General features: G+C 40.0%; 1 protein-coding gene across 4 annotated transcripts; it reads right to left on the reverse strand.

Moving 5' to 3' along the window:
- efs.L (embryonal Fyn-associated substrate L homeolog) lies at positions 1-25204 on the reverse strand. 4 transcript variants are annotated; one of them, XM_018248466.2, is made up of 7 exons: positions 24991-25153; positions 24505-24587; positions 13072-13404; positions 12863-12979; positions 11164-12147; positions 5244-5327; positions 6-940 (listed from the first exon to the last, which is right to left on the reverse strand). In XM_018248466.2, exons 2-7 carry the CDS (start codon positions 24508-24510, stop codon positions 521-523), a joined length of 1944 nt encoding a protein of 647 aa, XP_018103955.1. In that variant the 5' UTR covers positions 24511-24587; positions 24991-25153; the 3' UTR covers positions 6-520.
- Positions 25205-26506: the final 1302 nt, after the last annotated feature.

The raw sequence follows: 26506 nt of genomic DNA on the forward strand, positions 1-26506 counted from the left end.
TGTAAAGTTGCTTAGAATTGACCATTCTACAACATACTAAAAGTTAAGTGAAAGGTGAACCACCCCTTTAAGAGATAGATGTGCAAAGAAGAATGTGACCAAGTCTGAGCACGTGGGCTTATTAACTCTACATACAGTAACTTTTGATGATTAGTAAAAGGAGCTGATAGTTTTGCCCACTGCAAAGTAAACACGAAGAGGCCCTGCCATATACATATTTTGGGCACAAATGATTTTAAATCTTGCACCATCAGGTACATGTGTAAATATAAAAGGAGGAGGCCAATGAAATGCTGTTTTTTTTATCTGCAGCATGATTATCATGCTAAACTTTACAGTATTTATTTAGGTATCACAGTGTAACAACCTTTTATAATAGAAAATAAATAACTTGTTTAGAAAAAAGAAAAAAAAGCCTAGCAGGCTTGTGGTACAGCATCTGATGTGCAGAGGCAAGTTCTGTTCTGCGGCACTTGTCAGCAGGCCATCAATAGAAGCCAAGATCCTGTGTCATTTGAGTCTATGTAGCCAGGTGTTGCAGTAAGTGTGTAAAGCTGTGGGCACAGGTACAGAGCACTGAGACGGTACCTGCCATTGCTTTGAGTGCAGCAGGGGCTGGGTACAGAGTAGCTGCCTCCTTTGTTGCCAGTACCACGTCTTTCAGTGCCTGGCACAATGCTGCACCTTCTCCTGCTAATCGTGTCTGAAGTTGAGGGCAGCTAAGCAATCTGCCCAGTGTATCACCAATGAACACCAGCTTGTGTGCTGCAATCACTAACTGCTTCCCATGCCCCACAAAGACACGAGGGGGCTGTGAGCTGGCACTTCCTAGGAAGGTTCCTACGCAGGACAACAATGTCTGTAGATGGCTATGGCTCTGAGTGGCGTAGAAGTGAAGCAAGTGACGGTCCTCTTCAGACGCTTCAGGAAAAGGGTCCACCTAAAATAGAAGGAAGTGAACATCTTGATTTAGCACCTTGTTTAAAGCAAAACTTTACCCCCAAAATGAATACTTAAGTAACTGGTGTATGTGTGTGTGTGTATGTATATATATATTGCAGATATATACAGATTGCCGGGACGGCGATGGGAGCGGCCATGGCACCAGCATACGCAAATTTATATATGCACCAATTTGAAACTCATCAAATTTTACAGAATTTTGGTAAAAAAATTTTGTTTCTTAAACGCTTTATTGACGATATGCTGATGGTATGGTGTGGCTCCCTGAATGAATTCCATGAGATGGTTAAATACCTTAATGGGCTACCTACCCCTGTGAAATTTACATTTACAGTACATGATCAATTTGTGAACTTCCTCGATGTTCAAATATTCCGTAAAGGAAGCCGTTTGGGCTATACTTTATACCGTAAGAAGACTGACAAAAATGTCTTATTACATTACAACAGTTATCACCCTCCAGCCACTAAACGGTCAATACCGATTTCACAGTTCTGTAGGGTATTGAGGAATAATACAGAAAGTGATGCAAGGAATAGACAGATTGATGAGAATTGGGTAAGATTTAGACAGAAGGGATACCCGGTAGGAGTACTTGAACAAGCACTAATTAAAGCTAAAGATAGGGTAAATAACCCAAGGAGTACCCGTAGAATAGCTCCAGATATCGTCTTCAGCACTACCTATAATGATGCCTCTAAGGCAATTTGCAATAGTATTAAACGGAACTGGAATATTGTAAAATCAGACAGGAATTTATCCACTAAAATCCCTAACCCGCCAATGGTTGGTTTTAAGAGAGGGGTTAATTTAAAGGATATCCTAGTAAAAAATGATCCTCTAACTTGCTATCAGAAAATAACCACCTCTTGGCTACCAGAGAACAAACCAGGATGTTTCCGATGCCCTAGTTGTACTTCGTGCAGACACATGAATCCTGGTGTGAGTTTTTTACATCCTCATACTGGGAAAAGATTCCTTATAAGACATCACATCACATGCACCACAACACACGTGATATATATGGTAACATGTCCGTGTGGCCTCTCATACATAGGGAAAACAGATCAAACATTGAGACTGAGGATGGATGGACATAGGTCCGCAATTAGTGTAGCCTTTAGAGATGGTAAGACATTGAAACCGGTGGCCAAACATTTTTTGGAAAAGGGCCATAGACTTCCTACATTTAAATATATAGCAATTGATCACATACCACCACTACGCAGGGGCGGTGATAGATCAAAAGAATTATTAAAAAGAGAAGTCTTTTGGATAAAAAAATTGAACACTCTGTCACCATATGGGTTAAATGAACATTGTTCCTTTTCATGTTTCCTTAGTCAAAGATAAGATAATGATGTGATACAAAGTTACAATTATGTGGTCCTCTTACACTTTGTTGCTATATTTGCTAGATAAGACGGTTGAATAACAATTGAAATGATCATCCGTACAATGATGTCACGCTTCAGAGTGAGGCTGTACACTGATTGGTTAATTGATATGTTTTTACCTATTTATAGTGATTTTAAATGTAGATCTGGGTCTTGATAAAGGTCCAAGCAGGGGACCGAAACGTTGACCTGTTTCTTTTAAACGTTGGAATAAATAAAGAAGATTTTATTTAAATCCCAGTGTGCATTCCTATATTCAAGCAAATCTATACTATTGGCGAGGAATAGCACCTGGGTCTGATGGATATTCGCATGGGAGTGCTTAAACCTAATGAATTTGTATATATATATATATATATATATATATATATATATATATATATATATATATATATATATATATATATATATATATATATATATATATATAAGTAAATATTGCTCTTTTACATCTCTTGCCTTGAACCACCATTTTGTGATGGTCTCAGAGATCACCTGACCAGAAATACTACAACTCTAAGTGTAACAGGAAGAAGTGTTGAAGCAAAAGACACAACTCTGTCTGTTAATTGGCTCATGTGACCAAACATGTATGGTTTGATTTGTTTGTGTGCACTGTGAATCATACGATCCCAGGGGGAGGGCTTATTTTATAAAATGGCATTTTCTATTTAGGATAACCCAATGGCACATACTACTAAAGTATATTATTATGAAAATGATTTTTTTACATGAAGCATGGTTTTACACATGAGCTGTTTTATGCAATGTCTTTTTATAGAGACCTACATTGTTTGGGGGGTATAGTTTTCCTTAAATGCTTCCCAGAGCAGAATGTAAACTAAATGCAACTATCTATTTACAATGCTCATGGTGGCTCATTTATTAATCCTGGTTAAATTTGTACCTAGGTAGTCCAGGTCCTGGCCTTACAGGTACACAGAGGCCAAATCAGCCCACACAGAGGCCCAGACAACCCTCACCAGCCCACTAAATACTGATTTTCTATGGCACCTTATTGCAGCCCCTCTGGCATTTGCCAGAACCCACAGATTTCAAGTCCGGGCCTGGTAGTAAACCAAGTTTTTATCAGATCTTAGATCTTCCTAGTCTAGGAACAGAGAGTTATTTCATCAAACTTATGTTCATTAGGGCATAGTAATATATGATCCATCATTCTACTTTTGCTGCTGCTGCAGCAAACAAGTAGCATTTACTGTTCAGCTGTTTGAAAACAAGCATCTTATTGGCTACTGTGAGTTATTACACCTGGACAAATGTGCTTTTATTACACAATCAAGATTTGAAATGCTGTGATCCAAATTATCCACTATTTCACATTTGGGGGCCAATGTGTACTAAAACATGATGTCATACAAAGAAGCCCATGGAATTTTTGGGCATTGGGTACCATAAAAGTCTCTTGGGGGGGCACATGCTTACTATAATAAAGGACACTTGGATGGAGGACATTCACATACAGAGGCTGCACATTCTTCTCCACTGCACTATAAGTAATAGGCAAGTGAAAGCAATAGCCATTTCAGACTAGACATTTTCTCAAGTTTACCTACACAGGGAGGATAACACCTATTCACTTTCTTCTGCCCCTACGTCACTGTGCTTGACAGACGCTGCATCAGCCTGCTTGTGCAGAGATGGGGTGGATTGCAGCAAAAATGTAATGAAGAAAATGCTTTGTGAGCCATGGCTTTTAAAGGAACAGTAACACCAAAAAATTAAAGTGTTTTAAAATAATGAAAAATATCATGTAGTGTTGCCATGCACTGGTAAAACTGATCTGTTTGCTTCAGAAACACTACTATAGTTCATATAAACAAGCTGCTGTGTAGCAATGGTGGAAATCGAAAAAAGGCTATATGGCAAGGTTAAATAGTGGATAACACCATTATGTTCTACAGAGCTTATCTTCTGTGTAGCCTGAGCCTTTTCTCCTTTGAATGGCTGTCCCCATTGCTGCACAGCAGCTTATTTATAAAAACAATAATAGTGTTTCTGAAGCAAACATATCAGTTTTACTAGTGCAGGGCAACACTGCATTATATTTTTATTACTTTGAAACACTTTTTCATAATTTTTTGATGTTACTGTCCCTTTAAAACTAAGAAATTTTGGGTAGAACTGTTTAGCTGAAAGCCTATGTTCACATTCCCAGAGGGTTGGGGAAATGGACTGTTAGAGGAAGCCTATCGTGATTTCCAGTTAACCTGGCAAATCAAGTATGTCTGGTAAAAAAAAAAAAATTGTAGGAAAGATTAGACTGTTCCTGTTACAACTAAATTTTAAGCATTCTAAATGGTTAACTCTACACTATGTCCTCCTTTCAAACAGCAGCACTAATGCCAAAGACAGCTGCCTGGAAGGCAGATATTAAAAAAAAGTGGTTACCGTAATACATGGGTGTGTCTCGTAGTGTCTGCCTGGAAGGCAGATACAAGGCACTCTGCTTATTGAAGCTGTGTGCTTGGGAAACTGAATAGGGGTGGCACAGTGATTGGCTCCCATTACATTTCCAGCTGGTGCTCTGGATTTTCATAGGGATCACTTTATATGAAATGCTGCCCTGGTGAGCTTTGGAATGTATTCCAAAGAGAGAGGAGCGGCAGGGATATATGGGCAACAGCTGGTGGGTTGTTGGTCCTATCACTAGAGGTAACAATGGTAAAAGCAAAGGACCCAAACCCGTTTAAGTTATATTCTAGAAGGATATAGACGTAAAGGTAACATAAAGCTTTATATAACCTATTTTTGTAAATAAAGTATAAATTATATTGATTTCAGTTTATATACAGCTTCAGATGTTTAGTACTTGCTAACAAGATTTCTTTTAAGAAGCATGAACCAGTAAGAATCTGTTCTCACCTCTCTCTCCTCCAGGGTGCTGCCTTGACCCGTATCTTTTTGTCTGTCTTTGCGCTTTGATATATTCTGAGCAGTAATGGAACCCTTAAAAAAAATGTTAGGAGATTAGTTAATATTGGTTGGATATTGAGAACAGTGCAATGTTACTGTATAAGGGTTTGTGCATTATAAGGCTTATGCTGAAGTCTGTACTTGCTTTCTACAGTTCTGATGAACAAATCTGACTTTCTCCCAGCTAACCATTAAGTGGCAGCAACCAATCATGGGCAGAGCTGCATGCTATTCTGACCAATCGGCCCATGAGCCAAATGGACATACTGGGGAATTCTGTCATGATTTTTATGATGTAGTTTTTTTTTTCTAAATTACACTGTTTACTCTGCAAACAATATCAAATTTCATTCCCGAACCAGCAAGTGTATTTTATTAGTTGTAGTATTGGTGTGTAGGCAGCCATCTCAGGTCATTTTGTCTGGACATGTGCTTTCAGAAAGAGCCAGTGCTGCACTATGGAACTGCTTTCATACAGACTATTGTTCTCCTACTCATTGTAACTGAATGTGTCACAGTGGGACCTGGATTTTACTATCGAGTGCTGTCTCTCTACCAGAGAGGTGTTAACTTGTTTTAGGGAGCTGCTATCTGGTTACCTTCCCATTGTTCTGTTGTTAGGCTTTTTTTGTAGGAAAGGGAGGGGGTAATATCACTCCAACTTGCAGTACAATTGAAGTTTATCAGAGCACACGCCACATGACTGGAGGCAGCTGGGAAACTGACAATATGTCTAGCCCTGTGTCAGATTTCAAAATTAAATATAAACAATTGTTTGCTCTTTTGAGAAACTGATTTCAGTGCAGAATTCTGCTGGAGCAGCACTATTAACTGATGAGTTTTGAAAAACATTTTGTATCCCCATGACAGTATCCCTTTAAGTATAGCTGCTTATACTGGACATTCAGGGTTCCCCACAGCATTGATTGTAATTTCAGCCATCTTGTGCCAGGTTCACTGAAGTACTCTGTCCTTTAAGAGCCAGTCACTGTTATTGCTACATACAAATATGCCGCATTTGTAAAAGCTTGTTATTTGGCTCAGAGCTGTGGCATAGTGCTAAGAAACCAACCTCAAGAGGGCACATCTCTTTCCCCATGCTGATTACTGACACTAAATTAGAACTGCCATGCACATTTGTTTGCAGCACGTTGCTTAGTCAGGCAGTAAGTACTTCACACGTTATGAAAATGTGCATTTTTCCTGTCCATCACAACCCATCTCTAATGTATAAACAACACTATTCTACATGGCACCACTTATACAGAGTCAGAACCTGGAATGGGAGAAGTGTGCTGAGCTACATCAAGAGTCAGGATTTTTTAAACAAATAATAGCTCAGAGTAGGTAGTAATAGTATAAAAAAACCTGTCTCTTCAGTATATATCACTTTACTACTGGAAAAGCATGTACAGACAACAATAGCCACAAGGGAAACAGCAAGCGCCACGTTTTATATTACTGTAATAAGGCAATCTTTAAAAAAAAATTTTTGAACAGTTTCATAATTTCAATAAAAACATAAAAGTGCACAATAGCATGGCTTCCCTCAGCAAAGGCAATATACATAAACAAGCTTGCTTTTTATTTGGTGATACGTGGAGAAAGTCCCTAACACAAGTTGTTTGACGTATCAAGCCCTTCTTGTGTCTAAATAAAAAACAATGGCTGGCTAACAATTGGAAGCCTGATTTGGCCCTGGATGTGGATGGCCAGGTTGAACAAGGATATGCCTATCTGGTGACCTCAGTACACAAACCACTGGATCTTTATATGTATTTGAAGCTACACAATACTCTTTCATATACTGTAGGAACGATATAAGAGTGTGAAATGTACTGTAGCTTTTTTTTTTTTTTTAAAGAGAAAACTCATTCTTCAGAGTTGACATTTTAAAACTCAATCCACATTTTATACACAGCCCAAGGGAAAAGGAGGCAGTAAAATGTAAAAAGGCAATATAATTGGTCTTATTACATTTTTACTGCTTGTAAACCTATCCATAATCTTTAATCTATTTTAAGAGCCATTTATTTCCAAAGAACACTTTCCCTTTAAATTATGACTCACTCCCAGAGTCCCTGTCTGGGATTCAATTGGAATTGACAATAGGATATGCAGCCAATCTCCCCACTTATAGCTGACATTAAAACACTGACTAGAAGGCTTCTTGGCAATAATCCAAACAAAGGTAAAGACCAAAGTGCCTCCATTTCTGGAAAATCAACCACATAAGAAAACTGTTTTGGGTCTGGTCCCTCTAAGAGGGCATGTAAAGGCAAAAAAATAAAATCCCATTTTTACTTTCTTTAATGAAAAAGAAATCTATCTTCAAAAGATAGAAAGAAATTAAAAAATGTGTACCATTTTTATAATAAACCTGACTGTATGCAGTGAAATTCCCCTTTGTTTTATTTGCTCTGACAGTTGCAGATAGGAAACTTCAGACGGTCCTTGAAGGTGACAATACACGTGTAGATTAAAGATGCCGATATTGGTCCTTTAGACCGATTTGGCAGCTTATTTGCCCACGTGTCGGGGCTCTATATGGGTCCTTATATTGTTTGGTCAAGTTTGATTTTTTTTCTACGATCCGGGATGGTTAATGCGGTCCTGTGACCGGTCGGCGCCCATTCGCAGCATTGTAATCCAATCGTTCTGCCCCCCGGACGACCGTTCGGATTCACCCGATATCATCCAGCCGTTAGTGGGCATATTGGGTTAAGATCCACTCGTTTGTCGGCCTTGCTTAAACGAGTGGATCTTATAGTGTATGGCCACCTTAACAGATCTGCAGGGAAGCGATTATACTTTCAAACAGAAGGGGAAGGACTTCCCAGCACTCGAGCAGCTTTGTTTGTTTCCCTGTAGAGCAGCCGGCGACTTTGTAGAAATTTGTGCCGCAGACCCAGTGCAGTCTGTGTATTCTGATTATTAAGCAGTCTTGCTGTATCAGCTTCTATGGTAGATATAAGACTTCTGCTGTTTTGATAATTTATGACTATCCCTAAGCTTAAAGGACAACTTAACCCTAAAAATGAATATGCCTAAAAATTACATATTTTATATAATGAACCTATTGCACCAGCCTAAAGTTTCAGCTTGTCAATAGCAACAATGATTCAGAATATCAAACTTGTCACAGGGGGTCACCATCTTGGAAAGTGTCTGTGACACTCATATGCTCAGCGGGCTCTAAGCAGCTGTTGAGAAGCTAAGCTTAGGGGTTGTCACAAATTATCCAGCAGAAAATCAGATTGACCTGTAATATAAGATGATGCTACAGGGCTGATTATTAAATTCTGATGCTAATTGCACTGGTTTCTGTGCTGCCATGTAGTAATTATCTGTATTAATTACTAATCAGTCTTATATTGTGACATTTCTATTCTATGTGTACTGTATATTGTGAGTGGGTCCCTAAGCTCAGTTAGTGACAGCAGCACAGAGCATGTGCAGTGAATCAGCAGAAAAGAAGATGAGGAGCTACTGGGACATCTTTGGAGACAGATCTTTACTGCTAAAGGGCTGTGGTTGCCTTGGACTGGTACAGAAGCCCAAAACATAATGTACAACATTTCTAGCTACTTCTTTAGTTAGGCTTTAGTTCTCCTTTAACCTCCCCACTGAAGCCCAGACTTGATCTCACAAAGATGTTTAACAAAGTTACAAGATGACAGCCCCATGTGGCCAACTTTGAAAACATAAATCATTTGTTTAATTAGGCTTCTGGTACAGTAAGCTCATGTTTATGTTTAGTATACAAAATACAGCATTTCTAGCATTATTATATTTTAGACGTTAGTTCCCCTTTAAGGGGTGGTTCACCTTAAAGTAAATTTTTAGTATATTTAGTGTTATAGAATGGCTAATTCTTGCTTCTGATTCTTTCCAGCCTTCAAATGGGGTCACTGACCCCATGTAAAAAAACAAATATTCTGAAAAGCGTCAACTTTGTTATTGCTACTTTTTATTACTCATATTTATTCAGGCCCTCTCCCATTTATATTCCAGTCTTTTATTCAAATCAATGCAAGGTTGCAAAGGTAATTTTGACCCTAGCAACCAGACTGCTGAAACTGCAAGCTGGAAAGGCCCTGAATAAAAAGCTAAATAATTTAAAAACCACAAATAATAAAAAATGAAAGCCTATTCCATGTTGTTTCAGGATACCACTCTCTGCATCATACCGAAGGTTAACTCAAAGGTAAAGAATGTCAACAATGCCTTAGATGCAGTTAAGTGATCCTATTTATGGCAGATCCTGGAAATATTTGGTGTAATTGCTCAACATTGTCAGCGTAAATGGGAAAATGACTCACCTATTAAACCTCAACTGGGCAAGCAGTGTTTGCAATCCCTCCCCCCTACTATTTGCGCTGCAGTAGTAGAAGCCTTCACCCAATTAATTAATAAAAAATTAGAAGCAGACCTACAACAATGGCCAATGCAATAGGGTGGAAAACAGAAATTAATATTATACGTGAACAACCTATAGAACCAAAAATATTGCCTGGAAACTACATCCTAGTAGAAGGCAAAGGGGATGTTTTGTCTCCCACGCTAAATATATTTTGGCATGATTATGCAATTCCAATGTTTGTGCTCTAGAAAAACTGTTATTTGTTATCTTTCCCAAAGAAATACAAAACAATTGGAGCAATTGGCTTAGCCTCTCCAAACAGGAGAGACAGGATAAGATATTAACAGGTATCTGTGCTTGTATGGTGGCCCAGGCTGGGTTGAATCTTTTACCTACTGATGCCCCATGTCATCTAGCACATGGTGCATCATCAGATGATGAAGTGAATACTTCACTTTTAGTATGTTATAAAATTCTAAGCAGCTTTTCAATTGGTGTCATTATTTGTTTTCTATAGTTTTTTTAATTATTCACCTTCTTCTTCTGTCTCTTTCCAGCTTTCAAATGGATCCCACTAAAAACACATGCTCTGCACATATGAATAAAAAGCTTAATAACTCAAACACCACAAATAATAAAAAATGAAAACCAATTGCAAATTGTCTCAGAATATCACTCTCTACATTTTACTAAAAGTTAACTTAAAGTTTACAACCCCTTTAATCACAGACTATGCAAGGCTTTGTGGGAACTGGAGTCTTGGGTGGAGGAGAGTTGACTAACAATTGACACTATTGTGACACCTGCAAGTAAACACACTGTAGCATCTTACTGTAAACAGCAATGCAACTGTTCAGCCCATCCTGGTGATTATCATGCAGATGCAAAGTAAGGGGCATATTTGAATACTTGCCAATGACCTGCCAATGATTCTAGGGTTCCCTTAGCAGGTTAAATCTACACGCACAACTGACTTTCATTCAGTAAACTGCAAGTTAAAGCCGTTATTGAAACCACATGTATTCACACAAATGTAGTAAAATGTATGTATGCAACTTGCAATCAATTTACCAAAATTGATGCTAATTTGTGTTCACATTGGTCAACAATATTTACAAATGACAGTGCACGCTATTTAGTGTCTGCCTGCTATGTAGCTGGAATTCAGGGTGAACATTGCATTGTGGCTAAAAAAAACATGGCTACTGCCCACTTAATTCCCCAGTTTGCTCATGCTTTGTAAATGGGCCCCTTTAATGTTTTAGTGGTATGAGTGGTCAGGCAAAGGAGGGGATTGTACAAGACAGCTAAAATATTCTTTCAATAGCATTTACAAATAATTGGAAATCTATACTAACTATATTGGAAACTCTTTCAAAATATATTTCTTAAAAATTCATTCTTTGGATAGATATTTCTTTTATAAAAAGTTGAATTACAGATAAAAAATTCAGTGCATGCCTGATGCTGTGACACGTGTAAAAAGAGCAGTTACATGCCGCTCACCTGCAGATGTACATAATGATTGTCTCTACACTGTATCCTCTCATATTCGCTGTGGATATCGTCTGAAGGGTCACTTGCTACATGTTGAAGAGTTGGGGGTGGTGGTAAAGGACGGTCCTGGATGCTGCCTTTTCGTTGGATGGCAGGAGAGGCTGTAGGCAATGCAGGAAGAGGACGTCGGGATAGACTCTCACTGGATGAAAGTCTTGGTCTTGGAAAAAGAAGGCCAGCATTGGCACTAACTAGTCTTACAAAGCAATTGCTGTGCTCTTGAATGAGCTGGATCAGTGGCCTTTCACTGCCTTTGTCTAAAAGTTCTCTAGCTGCATTTTCCAATTGGTCCAGATGCACTGAAAGTTCCCTATGTAAAGCTGGATCTGAGGCCTGACAAGAACGAAGCCCAGCAACATGTGCCATGACAAGAAAATCCCTCAGAGCCCCTAAAACTTTCTTAGTTGTCCCTGAGTCCTCTTGACCTCCTGGTTCTGCACTCTTTTCTGCCCCAGCAAGTACAGGGGCAATAGATACTTGCAGTTCTTGATGTAACATCCTCAAGCCTTCCATTGTGCAGGTGCCATCATTACGAGGTTCCCATATAGATAGCGGTGGTATATTTGACTCTCTGCTTCCAGCAGAATCTGCTGAACGGGTACTGCCAGTGCTGCATACTGAGAGGCGCTGAGCTGGTGGTGGCGGAAGGATTTCAGGGAGGTGTCCTGAGCTGAGAATATCTTCAGGAGCTTCATACAGATTTTGGAGCCCTGATACCCGCTTTAGGTTAGATGGCATAGAATATACACCCTCATCTTCCTCATCATCGGAAGGTGATTTGTTAAATGTAGGAGGAACATCATAAATATCTTCTGGAATCTCCTCAGGCACCTGAGCAGCTGAATCTGCAGCCTTTACCCTCAATGCAGGGCTATCATACGTGTCTAATGTTGAAAGTGGATCTTTCCTTAGTGCAGAAGGAGTATCATAAACCTATAGTTAAATAAAAACAAATGGTTACTAAAAAAAAATAAGATATCAATCAACATCAAGAGGAGGTGGAATTGAACCTTGAGGCCACAATCATATTGAGACTTGGTCTTGTAAAGAATCCATGCCACACTATATGATGATTAAATATGAGTGGTAGCAGTGTGTGAATAAAGGTAGTGCAAAACACGGGGAGGCACATTTATTAAAGGTCGAATTCATGTGAGTTTTTTTTTAAAACTTTCAAATACACTCGAAATTCGACTGGGGGGGTTATTTATTAAAAAAAATTGAATATTTAAAACTCGGACAAATTTTACCAACTCAAAAACTCTAACTCATTGAAGTTTTTTCTCTGATAAAAACTCGAATGTCAGGAAGGTTACTAACATGTCCAATTTGGTCCCTGGACTTGTATAGGAACTTGGCAGGTTTCAGGTGGCGAATAGACAAATTTTAGTTCTTTAAGGGCCAGTTTATGATAAATCTCGAAATTAAAACTTGAATTGAGTTTGTATAATTCAGAATTCGAATTTGAGAGTTCTGACCATAAAAAAATTTGAATTTTCAGTTCGACCCTAAATAAATCTGCCCCTTGATGTAAGGTCAAGAGAACTTAATATTTGCTAGGTTGTAGAAAAAATGCAACTCTGTGTATAGTCTAAATATGTTGTGAAGATAAATGTGGGCGTGTGCATGAATGTTCTGATGATCTCACCTCCAATGGCTGCTCTATGCACGACCCAACTAGACGTGGTGAGTTATAAATGTCATCCTGAGCATTGGCAGGTTGGCCAGAGAGACGAAGACGGGCAATAGAAGGGACTTGGTATACCTAAAAAGAAGAATGGAGAATATCAATCTAATTACATTCTCTGTCCATTGTCCTATTTCTTGATGGCATCCAATTAAATCTATATAACTCACCTCAGCTCCAGTTTGATTCTCAGGCTCCTCTTCATTTTTAGGTTCCTCCCTTTTTTCTTGTGCTCCCTTTTCATATTTTTGTAGTTTTCCAGCATCCACATTGACACCCAGAAAGCGGGGAGCCTGATACTCGCTTTCCTGTTGTGGCGTCTCAGGGATAAGTTGAAGACGATTTCCAGGAGCAATCCCTTGCTGCCCCCTCAGAGAACAACGCCACCAACCACCAAGGGATGGATCGTTCCGCTCCAGAACTAGCATCACATCGCCACGGCGGAAACTCAGTTCTTCTGGACTTTCAGCAGCATTATCGTACAAAGCCTGAGCCAGCTGTGCCTAAGGAGAGACAGAAGCGAAACACCGCAATTACAGTGTAGTAACTACAATAATGAGGATAATGCCTTGTAAAAGCACTCGTACATAAATAATCTTTAGTGATATATGGAACTCATTAATAATCAGCTTTAGTAACACATTTTATTGGCTAATGGCACATGGACGTTTCTGAGGTACACACTCCTGTCAGAAAGAACCAGAAAATCTCCACTGGCAGGTACTTTCACCTAATTGAGAAGTGAATTGTCTCTGACGCAGACTCATTCTAATGCTTCATTTTCACTTTTTACCCTGTTTAGCTCAAACAATAACAAAAAACATATTTTATATATTAAAACAATAGGCAAAAGGTATGCTCATCGCAAGCCGTAATTATTGCACTGTTGGAAGGGAGTCTGCCCCTTTAAGATAATGTCATGACATCATCAAAGATGAAACATAGAGCAGTTTGAAAAGTTAGGTGGAGGACACAGGGCAAACACTGCATTGTATAGTGTTGCTGTACATGGGAACTCTCAAACAGCACTTATTATGACATCCTTAGTGTACTGTATGTATCTGCACATAATGGAAAATAATTCTGACAAACCTTTGCAATTGGATAAATGCCAGAGAAAATCTTCTGTCCTCTAGAGATGTTTTAGGTTAAACCCCTTTACAGACTCCAACATTTGCCCAGGTCCTTCAAAGTAGAGATGCACTAAATAACAGATTTAGTTCAGGATTTGGGGATATGACCAGTCTTTTTAGGCAGGATTTAAATTTTTCTGAATCCAAGTGCCAGTCTTAATCTGAACCCTTAAAATCATGTAACTACAGAAATTTCCGATTTTCTTCAGTGCATTTTCATTTTCAGTTCATTATTCGTCCAAATCCTTATTTTCGTCCAAATCTGTATTTGGCTAAATCCAAAAAAGTTGATTTGATGCAGCTCTACTCCAAATACACGCTACTACTAAAAGTATTTCCGGAACAACAAACATTTATTAAAGCGAAAATTAACTGCTGTTTAGGCTAGTGTTTGAATGACCATGTGTTAAGCTGGTCATAGATGTGCAGATATATCATTATGTCCAACAAACGCAGTCTCCCGACCTGCCACTAACCATTCAGATGAAATAAAGTAGTACAAAGAACAAATCAGATGATGTTCTGCCCATTAATTGACAGACAGCAGTTGTACAAACTTTATGCCCGTCAAATACTAGTGGCAGTCACCCATTGATATTGTCAAATAGGCAATACATGCAGAGATATTATTGTTAGCCAATATAAATCTTCTAACCTGTCTGATTGACTAAACTGTCGATTACCATGGCACAAAAAAATGTCAGGACAAGCCCGACAAGGTCCAAAATCATATGAAACAAAGATTTGTATGACTTTATCTTTGCCTCTATGGCTTAATTCTACCAGTAAACAGGTTGACTTATAACCTGTATCCTTTGTGCACATGAAGCAATAGCACAGGGCCTCACAAACTCCATTGTGTACTCTACACCTGAGAAAACTTGAAACAAAAACATTCCAAGAAACATTTGATCGCACACATGAGACTATTCTGAGAAGCTGTTTATCTTACACCATCTACTCCTAAAACAAAACAGACAAAATAATGGCAATGTTGTACCTACACCAGCTATTTAGAGTACCCTCTACAGTCTGCACTTCAGTTTGTAGCCACTGCATGTCCTGCATTTCTAAATCAATTAGGAAAACAAAGAGACAGAATTCTATGAAAAATGAAAATGGGCTCCAAAGTGCAGATACAGACAATTTCTAATTACTTGCAATCATGTCACTAGAAATGGAAACCCATACCAAAGGAGTTCAAAATGACAAATTGACAGAAGAAAATTTAAAAAAAAAGTATTGCTGGCTTTGTAAGAAGATAAACAACCGCAAAAAGTTTTTTGTAATTCCTAAACTTGATCATGCATGTACAGGGAAACCTAAATTTTACATCCCCTGATGTAAAGTTTCCCCTCAGTTGACATTTTTTTTTCATGGGCCCACCTATATTTTATGCATAATACATTTCCCTGGATTTTCCACTATTTTTTCTGTTCCCCATTAAAAAACTTAGAATCTTTAAAATGGGGGTTCTACTGTATATGTTTCATAATAATTGTTTCTCCATGTCATGTGTGCAGCACGACATAGGCTTATTCCCTATTATTATTATAACAGATTACTATGAACTCTGAAAGCTACATTGAAATTACTTGTAACATGAATTCCACCAACCTATAAAATTATTATGATTAGATTAGACCAGTCAAAGCTGACAATGAAGTTAAATGAGGAACCCATTCAGGAAGAGTGATATGCAACATGTTGCAGGAGAAATAGCTCAGAATACAAGAACAATCTCAAATTACACTAACATCACTACACATACCAGCTATATTCCAATGCAAATACATTAAATGTAATGAGTACTAAGGAAAATCTGGCAGCAAAGAATATAGGGAAAGTGATATCTCTACTGTAGTGAAGACATTGCATTCCTCAAAGAAGTTGCTCTTGAGATTCCTCACTTGAGACACAAATATCCCTTGTCTAAAAACATCTGAAACCAGACATACCAGTCCAAGATAGACATATAGATACCGTGACATGAAGAATTAGAGGCAGATTCCCCAGTGCAAGTACACCAGCCCATAAACATACCTTGAGACTTGAGACAGACTATTCATAGATGGAATCTGTAATTAAGAGTTGTTTCCAGGTTCTTTGGTCACAAATGTAATGTATCCACAAATAGAAACTTCAGCCTACAAACTTTACTGAACCACACACAGACTATGACAACAGACACCTAAGTACACAGGCAACTGAAACAAAGACATTTGTTGTAACCTCTGTGAAACGTACATAATAATGGCAGTCACACAGTTTTGCCATATATGAGCATCCATTAGGATGAATCCCATTTTCTATAATAGCAAGAAATTTGATGTAATTTCTGAGAAAAAAATGTGCAAACTCTGAGATTCATTTAGTAAAGTTTTAATATTAACTCTAAACTAAAATCTGTATAAAAAGCCACACTTTGGATTGACTATTCCTGCATAGCCATAAGGACATATATTCCACTAACATTCAAAGGAGGTCCCAAATCCTGAGACGGACCACCCATGATCAATAGTAATTCAATGAACATAAATTCTATTAACATAAATCAACCAAAAATAAATACAGTTTTCCCAGAACATAAAACGACAGAGATAGGCAGTTCATTTGCCATATGTCATTAACATAAGTGAATGAAATATTGATATAATGGCTTCATGAAATGTGCCCTTGTAACAACACTATTTGTAAAATGTTTATAATTACTATTAATGCCGACCTCCCTTTGTGGCACAAAAGTTGAAGCAGGGCATAGTTTGACTGGCCATACACTTGCCCACACACTGGGCCAAATACAGAGGAGACTACAGGCCTGTTGTCCTGTTGACAACTACATCAACACACAGAGGCGGTCCTCATCAAATATCAAACCTGATTTATGGCCAGATATCAGTTGGGCAGGCTCTATACGAGGTCCAATACGCTGCCAACTTGGTCCAAAAGGACTGTGTTGGCAGCTGTCATTGGCCTGTGTATGGCACGTTAACAGAAAACTACTACTTTTGACCGGGTCAGATGTTTTAGCATGAGCAAATTCAGTTGGGCTTATGTAAAAAAGGTGCATAAATACTATCAAACAAAAATAAATATAACTGTATTTTTTTTTCTTAAACAAACATACCGGATTTCACAGACTGTATGCTGTATTAATTGAACCATTTAACATCCCCCACAGCTCACAGTGTAATGCAACTCCTCCCTTACATTGTTCCATCTTGAAGTAATGGATTCTGATGGAAGTGGATTCTCTGGAAAGCAGAGACACTTCAAGTCCCAAAATGCATCACTTCATGATGAGCCTAATGAAAGGGGGGGGGGGGTTTGTCCTAGCCTATCATTGTTTTCTTACAATATGTGGAATCAGGTATGTCAATGTGAAAAAATACATTTAAATTCATGTAAAAAACGGGGCTATATTTTGCCTTTAAATGGCAGAATGGGGGGATATGAAATTGGCAAAAGGCTAATCTAATAAATTGGTAGACAGTTTTAACTCAATGACCATAAATTCCAATTCAAAGAGTGACAGGAACAACACAGCACAGATAGCTCAGCTTGCAGACAATACGGGTATGAATACAGTCCAGAGACAAAGATCTCATTTCACAGGCAGCTGCATCAATCTAGGGACAGACAGCTGAGTGCAGAGATACACAATCTAGAGACAAACAGGCAGGGGACATACACTTTGCTTATCAAGTGGAGAAATTTTCATGTGTACCCAAAGGCATGCACAGGCTTTGTATTTTATAGTGAGGAATAATGCAGGCACCCTAGGTCTTGCATGGGGAACTTTGTACATCAACATACACCTCTATGCTGTACCAAGAAATAATCACAAATCCAATGCTTTTGGTTCAGCTATCCAAAATTACATCATGCCATAAACAGTGAGCATTCTTCTGTCCCGCCTTGATGGACGAAAAAAATAGATCTCAGTTAATTCACATCTGCAGATGATAAAACCCTAACTCAAAATCTGACAGTGGTGTTCACTGAAAAAAGAGACAGTTACTAATCTGGAAATAAAGAAAATCCCACCCCTGTATCACCACTGCTCAGTAATACACACACATCTACCACATATTTTATTTGTTCAGAAAACACATTTACCCCCCCCCCCGTAACACAAGCCTATTAATGATCTTCCTTACCAAGCCATGTCTCTCTCCCATTATGCAGAAGGTGCCTATGACTTTAAGAGAAGAGAACATGTGGCGATGACATCATCCCTTACAGAATAAAGAAACAGAGAGCACTGTGTCCCAGTCAGTGCCCAGTACAATCCTGTTCATCAGCAGAATGAAACAAAGTCCTCAGGCACGTATGGCACAGCTACATGACTCACACGCATACACATATTACATGAAGAACACAAAATATGCAGCTCTGAGAAAGCATAAGCAGCCTTTTGTGCTCCCACTCCCAGCCAGCTCTTCTATGGGAGTTGCAGTTTCACAACTGCACTATGGCACAGACACGGTATAGAATGAGAGAATATACATCTCCACCACTCATAAGCATTGCATCATTAAGGGAAGGGGATGATACAGGGCCTATTTGAGTCTCTTCTACTGTATCTTTAGAGAAAGATGTGTAAAACTGAACCGAGTTGAAATAAAAAGATGGGGGCAGCCATCACAAATAATAAAGGTGTTACGTAAGGCAATATGTTTTATAGACATCTTTGCATGTTTGTGCCAGATGCACTGGGTCCAGTTTCTACGCCCCATGTTCTTCAATCCTCCCATACATTAAGGATCATGCACCAGAAAATATAAAACAGAAACATCTGTGCAGCAGTACAAACTATCACCCTATATCACAGCCTATTAAAAACAGAAGTGAGGCATGACAACTGCATATACCTCAGGAGTAGTCAAAATATAAACAATTACAATGGAACACATGTGTGCCAGCCAGCCAGGCAAGCATTCTGTGGGATCAAACGCCTAATGGTTTTAAAAATTAGTGGTGAGCAAAACTTTCCCTTGTTTGTTATAGTTATACAGGAGCAGTGACCAGCTCCATGTTGTAGCTCCCACCCTTCCCAGCTATAGTCAGGTGATCCCACTGGTGTCTAATAAAAGGGCAGCCAAGTTTGGGAGTTTTACTTTGAAAGCAGCAAGTAAGTTGCAGGTAAAACTTAGTCCCTTTGTAAAATGTATAATGAAGCAATAGAATTCTTAATGAATCAGATGAAATTGAGCATAGGACTGGCCAGATATAGGATGACTTTGGACGTAGTTGGCCAGCTTAAATATATTGCAATTTATGGACAAACAATCCCTGCTTTGTTTAAAGGGTAAGGCATTTTTCAGTAGCAGTATGCACAAAATGTCTCTGTCTTAAATATATTGATAATGGGTTGAGTGCAGAGGACAGAATTAAAAGACAAGGAGTGTCCTTTTTACTGGAGGTTGTCAAAATAACTAGGGTTCTTCCCCAGGTCTGCACTCTTGTTAGGAAGAAACTGCACTGACCCAAAGAAGTTTGAGTCGCAGTGCTGCAACACCATGTTACCTTTCTTTCCCAGTGGTCCCTCTGTCACATTTACAATGTGCATTACAATTGTGGGAATAGACTCTACTTAGAATGTGCAATAATAAATCATAGTTTAAGACTGACTAGGAACTGGGAAAGAAAGGTAAGATGGGGCCACTGTGCTGCCATTCAAACTTGTCCACAGGAGCTTACCGTGTTGAGTATTGTTAGGCCATCTTTGGCATGTCAGTGACACTCAAATGCTTATTATGCTGTGGGCAGCTGTTGCAAAGCTAAGCTTAGGGGTCTTTGGAAATCATCAAGCAGTAAATGACTTTTTGTCAAGGGCTGATTATTACATTTGATTCAGAATGCAGGGGTTTCTTAGCTGAGGTAATGCAATTCTGAATGAATTATTCATTATACTTGTATTGTGATTTGATATTATGTACAAAGTGGTTCTGTCAGTTGCCTAAGTTCAGGTAACAGACAACAGCCCTGAGTGTGTGCAGTGAATCAGCAGAAAAGAAGATGGAGAGATGCAGTGGACATCTTCACAAGCACAGATTTTCCCTGCTAAAGGGTTGTGGTGGCCTTGAGCTAGTAAAGAAGCCCAAAACATAATGTGTAGCATCTACTTATTTGTGAAGCTTTAGTTCTACAGTAACATGTTTCTTTCTATTACTAGGCTGCAAAGTAAGCACTAATACATCTGTATGTTTACCAACCAATTTGGCCATCCATCCAGGTATTGGTCAGGCAGGCTTTTATCAGACTGTGTACATCTGATTGAATCCATCACCTATTCTCTCATAATTGCTATACTTTCCTTCCGAACAAAGTTCTAACACTCCTTCACTAGCTGCAAGAAAGAAGATGATGGACAACATTTCACAAGTATCAGATACACAAGATTTAGCCATGAGTTCTGTTCTTTGATCCACTGCCTGCTTCTTGCCACAGCGTTGATCAGAAATCAATCTATATATGTAAAATTCTGGCAATGCGAGCTTTTAGATACAGAACTGTAGAGTCTACAATACATAGCATGTAAAATGTTAGAAGCACAAGGAAAGTCTGTTCAACCTGGGTATTTTTTGTAAGGTACCGCCATGTGACCTTCGTTACTTAGACTTTGTGGCAGCCTGTGCAACTCCTCTTTTAAAAATGAGGTTCTAATGTGCATGAGCTGGCCACTAGGGTCTGCAACAAGCATGAACACGGTCATACCTGGCCTGCTACTTCTTGCCCATAAACATGAACAACTGGGGTTACATGAGTTATATTACAAAAAATACCAGGGCCCTTAACAGGCTTTGACCTCTTACACCAGGCATGTCCAAAGTCAGGCCCGGGGGCCAATTGCAGCCCATTTTCAAATTTACAGCCGCCCTCAGCCTCCATCATGAAATTAATAATAATGTGGCCCCCCTACCACAATGCGAACAGGAATCGCGTAGCTGTAGCAGTAATATTTGGGCACATTAGTGAAATGATCTGCCACTTGGTATATACTGCTGCCTGTGTGCAGAAGGTGTTAGCAAAAGACACAGATTGGCACGTAGTGACAAGCCACTCTCACATACTTCTTTAGGGCTGAAGGTGTCAATAGTCGTACTGACGTGCCAGTACAGTAAACTAAAGAAGTATGCGAGAACGGTGCCTCACTACGTGCCAGTATGTGTCTATTGCTAACACCTTCAGTACACAGGCAGCAGTATAGACCAAGTGGCAGATCATTTCACTAATGTGCCCAAATATTACGGCTATGTATTTCCTTGTTTAAATTAGTTAAATGATGTTAATGGTTCAAAGAATGTCAGGCTGAATCCAACCAAATCTGGCCCTCGTTGCAAAATGTTTGGACACCCTTGTCTTACACCATACAGTAACTTAGCTGAAATATTTGTGAAGCTCAGAACCTTTTCCTCAAAGCATTATGAGCCTTTATTGAATATGAAGGACTATTTAAGCCTCACTTCCAAATACAGAGCAAAAAACATAAAAGGTAATTAAGTAAAGTATTCAGTAAATAATATTTTTCTGCAATAACCACTGCATTACAATTATTTTCATAAGTGTGATTGTTCATTGATAACAAGACTTTTTTTTTAATTAACTGCATATGATGGTTCGGCATATGATGAATCGTATTAATATGCCCCTCAGTCTTCAAATTTCCATATGTTTACACTGGAAATCAGAGTAGCATGTGATATTTTGACTTGTATCTTCCAGCTGTGCTTTGGCCATGCCATTATCAATTGCCTCAATTCAGAAAACTGCTACTGCTGAACCCATAAGGTGGCCATACACGGGCCGATAAAAGCTGCCGACAGACCAAGTCGGCAGCTTATTGGCCCGTGTATGGGGGCCCGCGACGGGCTTCCCCGATCGAGATCTGGCCGAAAGTCGGCCAGATCTCGATCGGATGGGATTAAAAATCCCGTCGGATCGCGGACGCATCTGTTCGTTGATGCGGTCCCGCGATCCGACCGCCCGTTTGCGAATGCTAGGATCCGATCGTTGGGCCCTAGGGCCCACTATCGGGTCTGCCCGATATTGCCCACCTCAAGGTGGGCATATCGGAGGGAGATCCGCTCGTTTGGCCATGTATGGCCACCTTTTAGATAATGGATTCTCAGACATTTCTATTGTTCTATCCTTTGGCAGAAGCTGTAACTGAAGAATTAGCTTAAGTTTGGGCAATCATGATTTTTCTAACAAGTGTAGGAACCCAATTGGTTACAGAAGACTGTAGTTACGCCCCTGATGAAATGGATACTTAAGGTATGTGCATGTGTTAATTATGAGGTTCAATTTCAGCCCTTTAAAAATGCCCATGTATTTTTTCCAGCCAAAAAAAGATTTTTCCTTTGAACTGACTATTTTCCGAACACTTCCTAAGCAGCCTCCTGCTGAGTGTGCTTGAAAAGTGGAATGCAGAAAAGAGATCAGCATCCCACAACTACTGTATAAAGAACATGCACCTTAAGGACAGTGGCACATGGGAAAATTTGTAGCCCGCGATTTTGTTATGCGTGGCAGCAGGCGACAATATGTTTGGCAAACCGCGGCCAATTCCAATTATTGACAATGAAGAAGATTTGTTGCCCACAGTTGTGCATAAAAGATCCCAAATCTGCCCATGCACCACTACCCTAAAACACCTTCTCTCTTGTTTCATCCTTGCTGTATATGTTGTGACAATACCAGAAAAGTAACTCCCTTTAGGTCCATCTGCCACCTTAAATAGTTTCTTTCAATGTAATAGTAGCCTATTGTTAGTCACTGGTTCCTGGGGAGAAAATCAATAGAGAAGGCGAGGCTAATAATGAGTCTCACTAAAGGTGCCAAAATGCCCAACATTCTTGTCAGATTTCCCAGTGTGTGTTATTGCTTTATACAGTCATGCCTGTATAACGTATTAGATACTACAAGGGAAGCTTTTCTTTGCTCATGATTAAGGAGCCATCCTGGTTAGGAAGAGAAGGGCTAAAAGGAGCTGTAGAGCTTTAAATAGAAGGCAGCCCAAAGTAGAGCCTTAAAGCCATAAATCAAAGGCTTCATAAGGAATTATGGGCAAATTACTCCTTAAAGGGGTTGTTCACCTTCAAACACATTTTTCAGTTCAGTTTGTTTCAGATAGTTCACAAGAATTAAAGACGTTTTCCGATTTTCTATTTGTGTCCGTTTTTCTAATATTGAAGAGTAAAGTTTCATTTTTCACCTTCTAAATCAACTCTGGGAGGGGGGAGGGTCACAGACTCTGTAACTGTTCTAAATTGATACATTTAGTTGATACATTTGTCCCTGCTCAGCAGAACCCCTGAGTATCATTAAAGGCAGCTGTTAGAATTGATACAATAGTTGCTAATATTCCCCCCACAGATACTGCTGAGAAATGTATCAACTAATGTGTAAACCGAATGTAGCAAATTGGAACAGTTCAGATGCTCCTGGATCACTGAGCTGCCAGGCTGAGACGCTAGAGACAAAAAACCTTAAACTTTAAACTTCAATTTTGGGAAAGCGGTTAAAAAAAAATAAAAGATGGAAAGTAACCGGAAAAAGTCTTTGTTTAAGCTGAACTAAATAAAAAGTGTTTGGAAGGTGCACAACCCCTTTAATGTCCCTGCAACCAATTGTGCATCCCGAACCTCTGGTTCTTTGGCCAGAAGCACATGCAGCATATATAGATATATAGATATAGATATCTATACAAGCGGAGAAAAAGATGATCTGCTTCCCACCACCCCATCTTATATGAGAACTGACAGGGACAGTATTGGCTCCACTGGCATCTACACCGGCTCCACTGGCATCTACATCAACATGGTAAAAACAGTGTATGCCACTAGCATTATAGTATAGTGAGACCAACAGAAAGCTTTGCCACATGAAGACACCAACTGGAAGTAGGGAATGCTGCCTGGAATTTTATTCATCCAGTGCTTGTCATTCCTGGGTCTCCTAAGGGATTTTGGCAATTGATGGAATTTAGCTGCTTTTATGAGTTTAGAAAATATCACTGTTACCCTTTATGCCTTGTGGTGCATGCATTGGCCAGTGAGGATTGCCAATAATATCCCAAATGAATAGAAATGGCAACTGCCAGCTTTGTACTTAGTGGGCACATACAGTCTAACATGGAGACTAAACGCATTGAGGAACTGCAGCTGGCAGCAGCTTTGCTGTGACTCTAATTCCAACTTTATAAAGACAATTGTTCTTCCCAGTGCTGTTCAGATGAAGCAGCCATAACATGTCACAACAAAAGTTGCACCAAAACGGCAGCAACTGCTGATTTGCCAGTATTTCTTTCCAGCAGCAAAGTGTCAAGAAAATGATATCTATGGGGAGGCCCAGCAGCTGTTCCTGAACTGCAACACCCAGTGACAGTCCCCACAATAAGCCTAGGGTCTGACACGCAACCACCCCACATCCGAGGGCTTCAACCTACCATTATGTGTCACTTACTGGCATCGCGTCAGCTCTGCGGGTCCCTCACATGCCACAGAAGAGCGGACGAAGTGTCGCCAAGCCTGGCACCTGCCGCAGCCCTGTAGCGACACAAACGCACAGAGTGAAAGAACAGCCTCTGTAGGAGCGGCTCCAACTAAAGTAGCAGACACGTTGACAAGTAGCACAATAGTTACAGGACACACACGACTGCATGTGATTACGCAGCGGCAGGGTTTATATAGGCTCGTGCGGGTAGTTGGTTTGGCTCAAATGGTCAATGCCCATATGCAGGTGGCTTCTTGCAGCTCGCGACACGTGACCATTTGCGTATGAACGGGACAAGGGACAAAGTAGAGATCATGGGTGAAGGTAAACAGAGGTGGTAGGGGTGGTGCGCTCCCGTTGAAAGGCAAGAAGAGATGGAGTGAAGGATGGGGCAGCGGAATTTACAGTGGAAGGGGTCACACAGACTCACAGAGGAGCATTTAAGGTTATACTCACCTCAAACAACAGACTTCCCAAAACCTTGGGTCACCTCCGCTCCTGTCCTACAATTCTGTGCCGGGGCGAAAGGGAGGAGGAGGAGGAGGAGAGAAGGGGGAGGGAAAGGGAGCGCACAAAGGTGGGGGAGAATGAGGTGGAAGGCAGGCAGAGGAGGGGACTTGCAGGAGGAGGGAAGGTTCCAGAGGGAGGGCACAGTGTAAAATACGAGAATCCTCCCTCCTATCCAATGGTATGATTCCCTTTAGGAAGGGTGGGGAGAAAGCAAGTATTAACCCCTTGGAGACCAGCGCTCGGGGACTTCCATGTCACACCTGCAGGGTGCCGCGATAAACCCCCCTATTGTCACGTGACCTGCTCCACAGGGAGAGGGTTCCGTGAAATCTTCACAGCTTCCCCTGACACAAGCGCGTCCGACCCTTAACTCATTCCCTGCCTGGCTACCCCACAGCAAAGAAACGACGTGTAGCCCCCATGAACTCAGCGGGATAAATCCGCAGATAGCTTATTAATGGGCAAAAAGTGCAGTACAACAATTAACTCATTCACTTCTGCTATGAATAGGCTCCTGTGAGAATGATTTGCGTGGGAACAGAAGGGCGCTTGTTCATAGGGACGGTCAGCGCCAGTCTCCCCCCCATTTTGCTCACGCACACACAGGGGTCCTCTGTCCTGCTGCTGCCAGCCTTCCTCCCCCGTTCCTCACCGACACAACTTGTCACATTTAACATATGAGTTGGTGGCAATATTTTCTCCTTTTTCTTTTTACACGGATACTGTTCCTAAAGACGCTTGTACACTTGTGCATTCTGTAGGCTTGATAGGTAGTAGTGATTTTAAGTTTAAACCATTTTATTAACGTTGGTTTCACCCAGTTCTCTGCTATTCTAGTATTTATTTATACATGGTTTAGCATTACTGTGTTGCCTTTTAATGGATGTACCAGTGCCATAAGTGGTGATTCTTCAAGAGGAAAATTGTTTCCAAATCATTGATAGGCGACTGGTCTCCATCTTAAAGTTTTGCCAGCAGAAGAAACCATTTCCAACTAACTTTGCTGACAGTGGGATCTGGGAGATGTAGGACAGCAATTAGAAAAGACACTGGCTGCTTGCGTTTCTTCTACAGAAGCTCTGTACAACAAATATCTGGGTCAGTGGTGATTATTTACAGCTTGTTTAAGCACAGGATAAAAATGGTGGCCAAAACCATAGAAACAAATTCATTGGCTTCCGATGATATTGACCCTTGTGTGTCGTGTCAATGTGAGAGGGACCTTGGCTTGTGAGCTCCACTGGGGCATTGACTGATGTGAAAGATAAACAACCCCTGTCAACATAATATAAATAACAGAAAAAAGAAATGTCAAACAAGGCACAGGTAGCTGTTTCTCGGCCTTGTTATTATTTTGCATGTTATTAAATGCAGTTAGCTCATTCACAGTAAGACAGCTGTAGTACACAAAGTGCCTGCACCATTGGTTAAAAACTTCAAATGGTTCATAAAGATAACAAAA

Source organism: Xenopus laevis, chromosome 1L, assembly GCF_017654675.1.
Source record: "Xenopus laevis strain J_2021 chromosome 1L, Xenopus_laevis_v10.1, whole genome shotgun sequence".
In the NCBI taxonomy this organism is placed as follows: Eukaryota; Metazoa; Chordata; class Amphibia; order Anura; family Pipidae; genus Xenopus; species Xenopus laevis.

Coding starts and splice junctions, on each gene's coding strand:
- efs.L (XM_018248466.2), bottom strand. Junction 5,328..11,163: donor ATCATTATGTACATCTGCAG/GTGAGCGGCATG, acceptor ATTTTTTTTAAG/GGTTCCATTACTGCTCAGAA. Junction 941..5,243: donor GCACCCTGGAGGAGAGAGAG/GTGAGAACAGAT, acceptor CTTCTATTTTAG/GTGGACCCTTTTCCTGAAGC.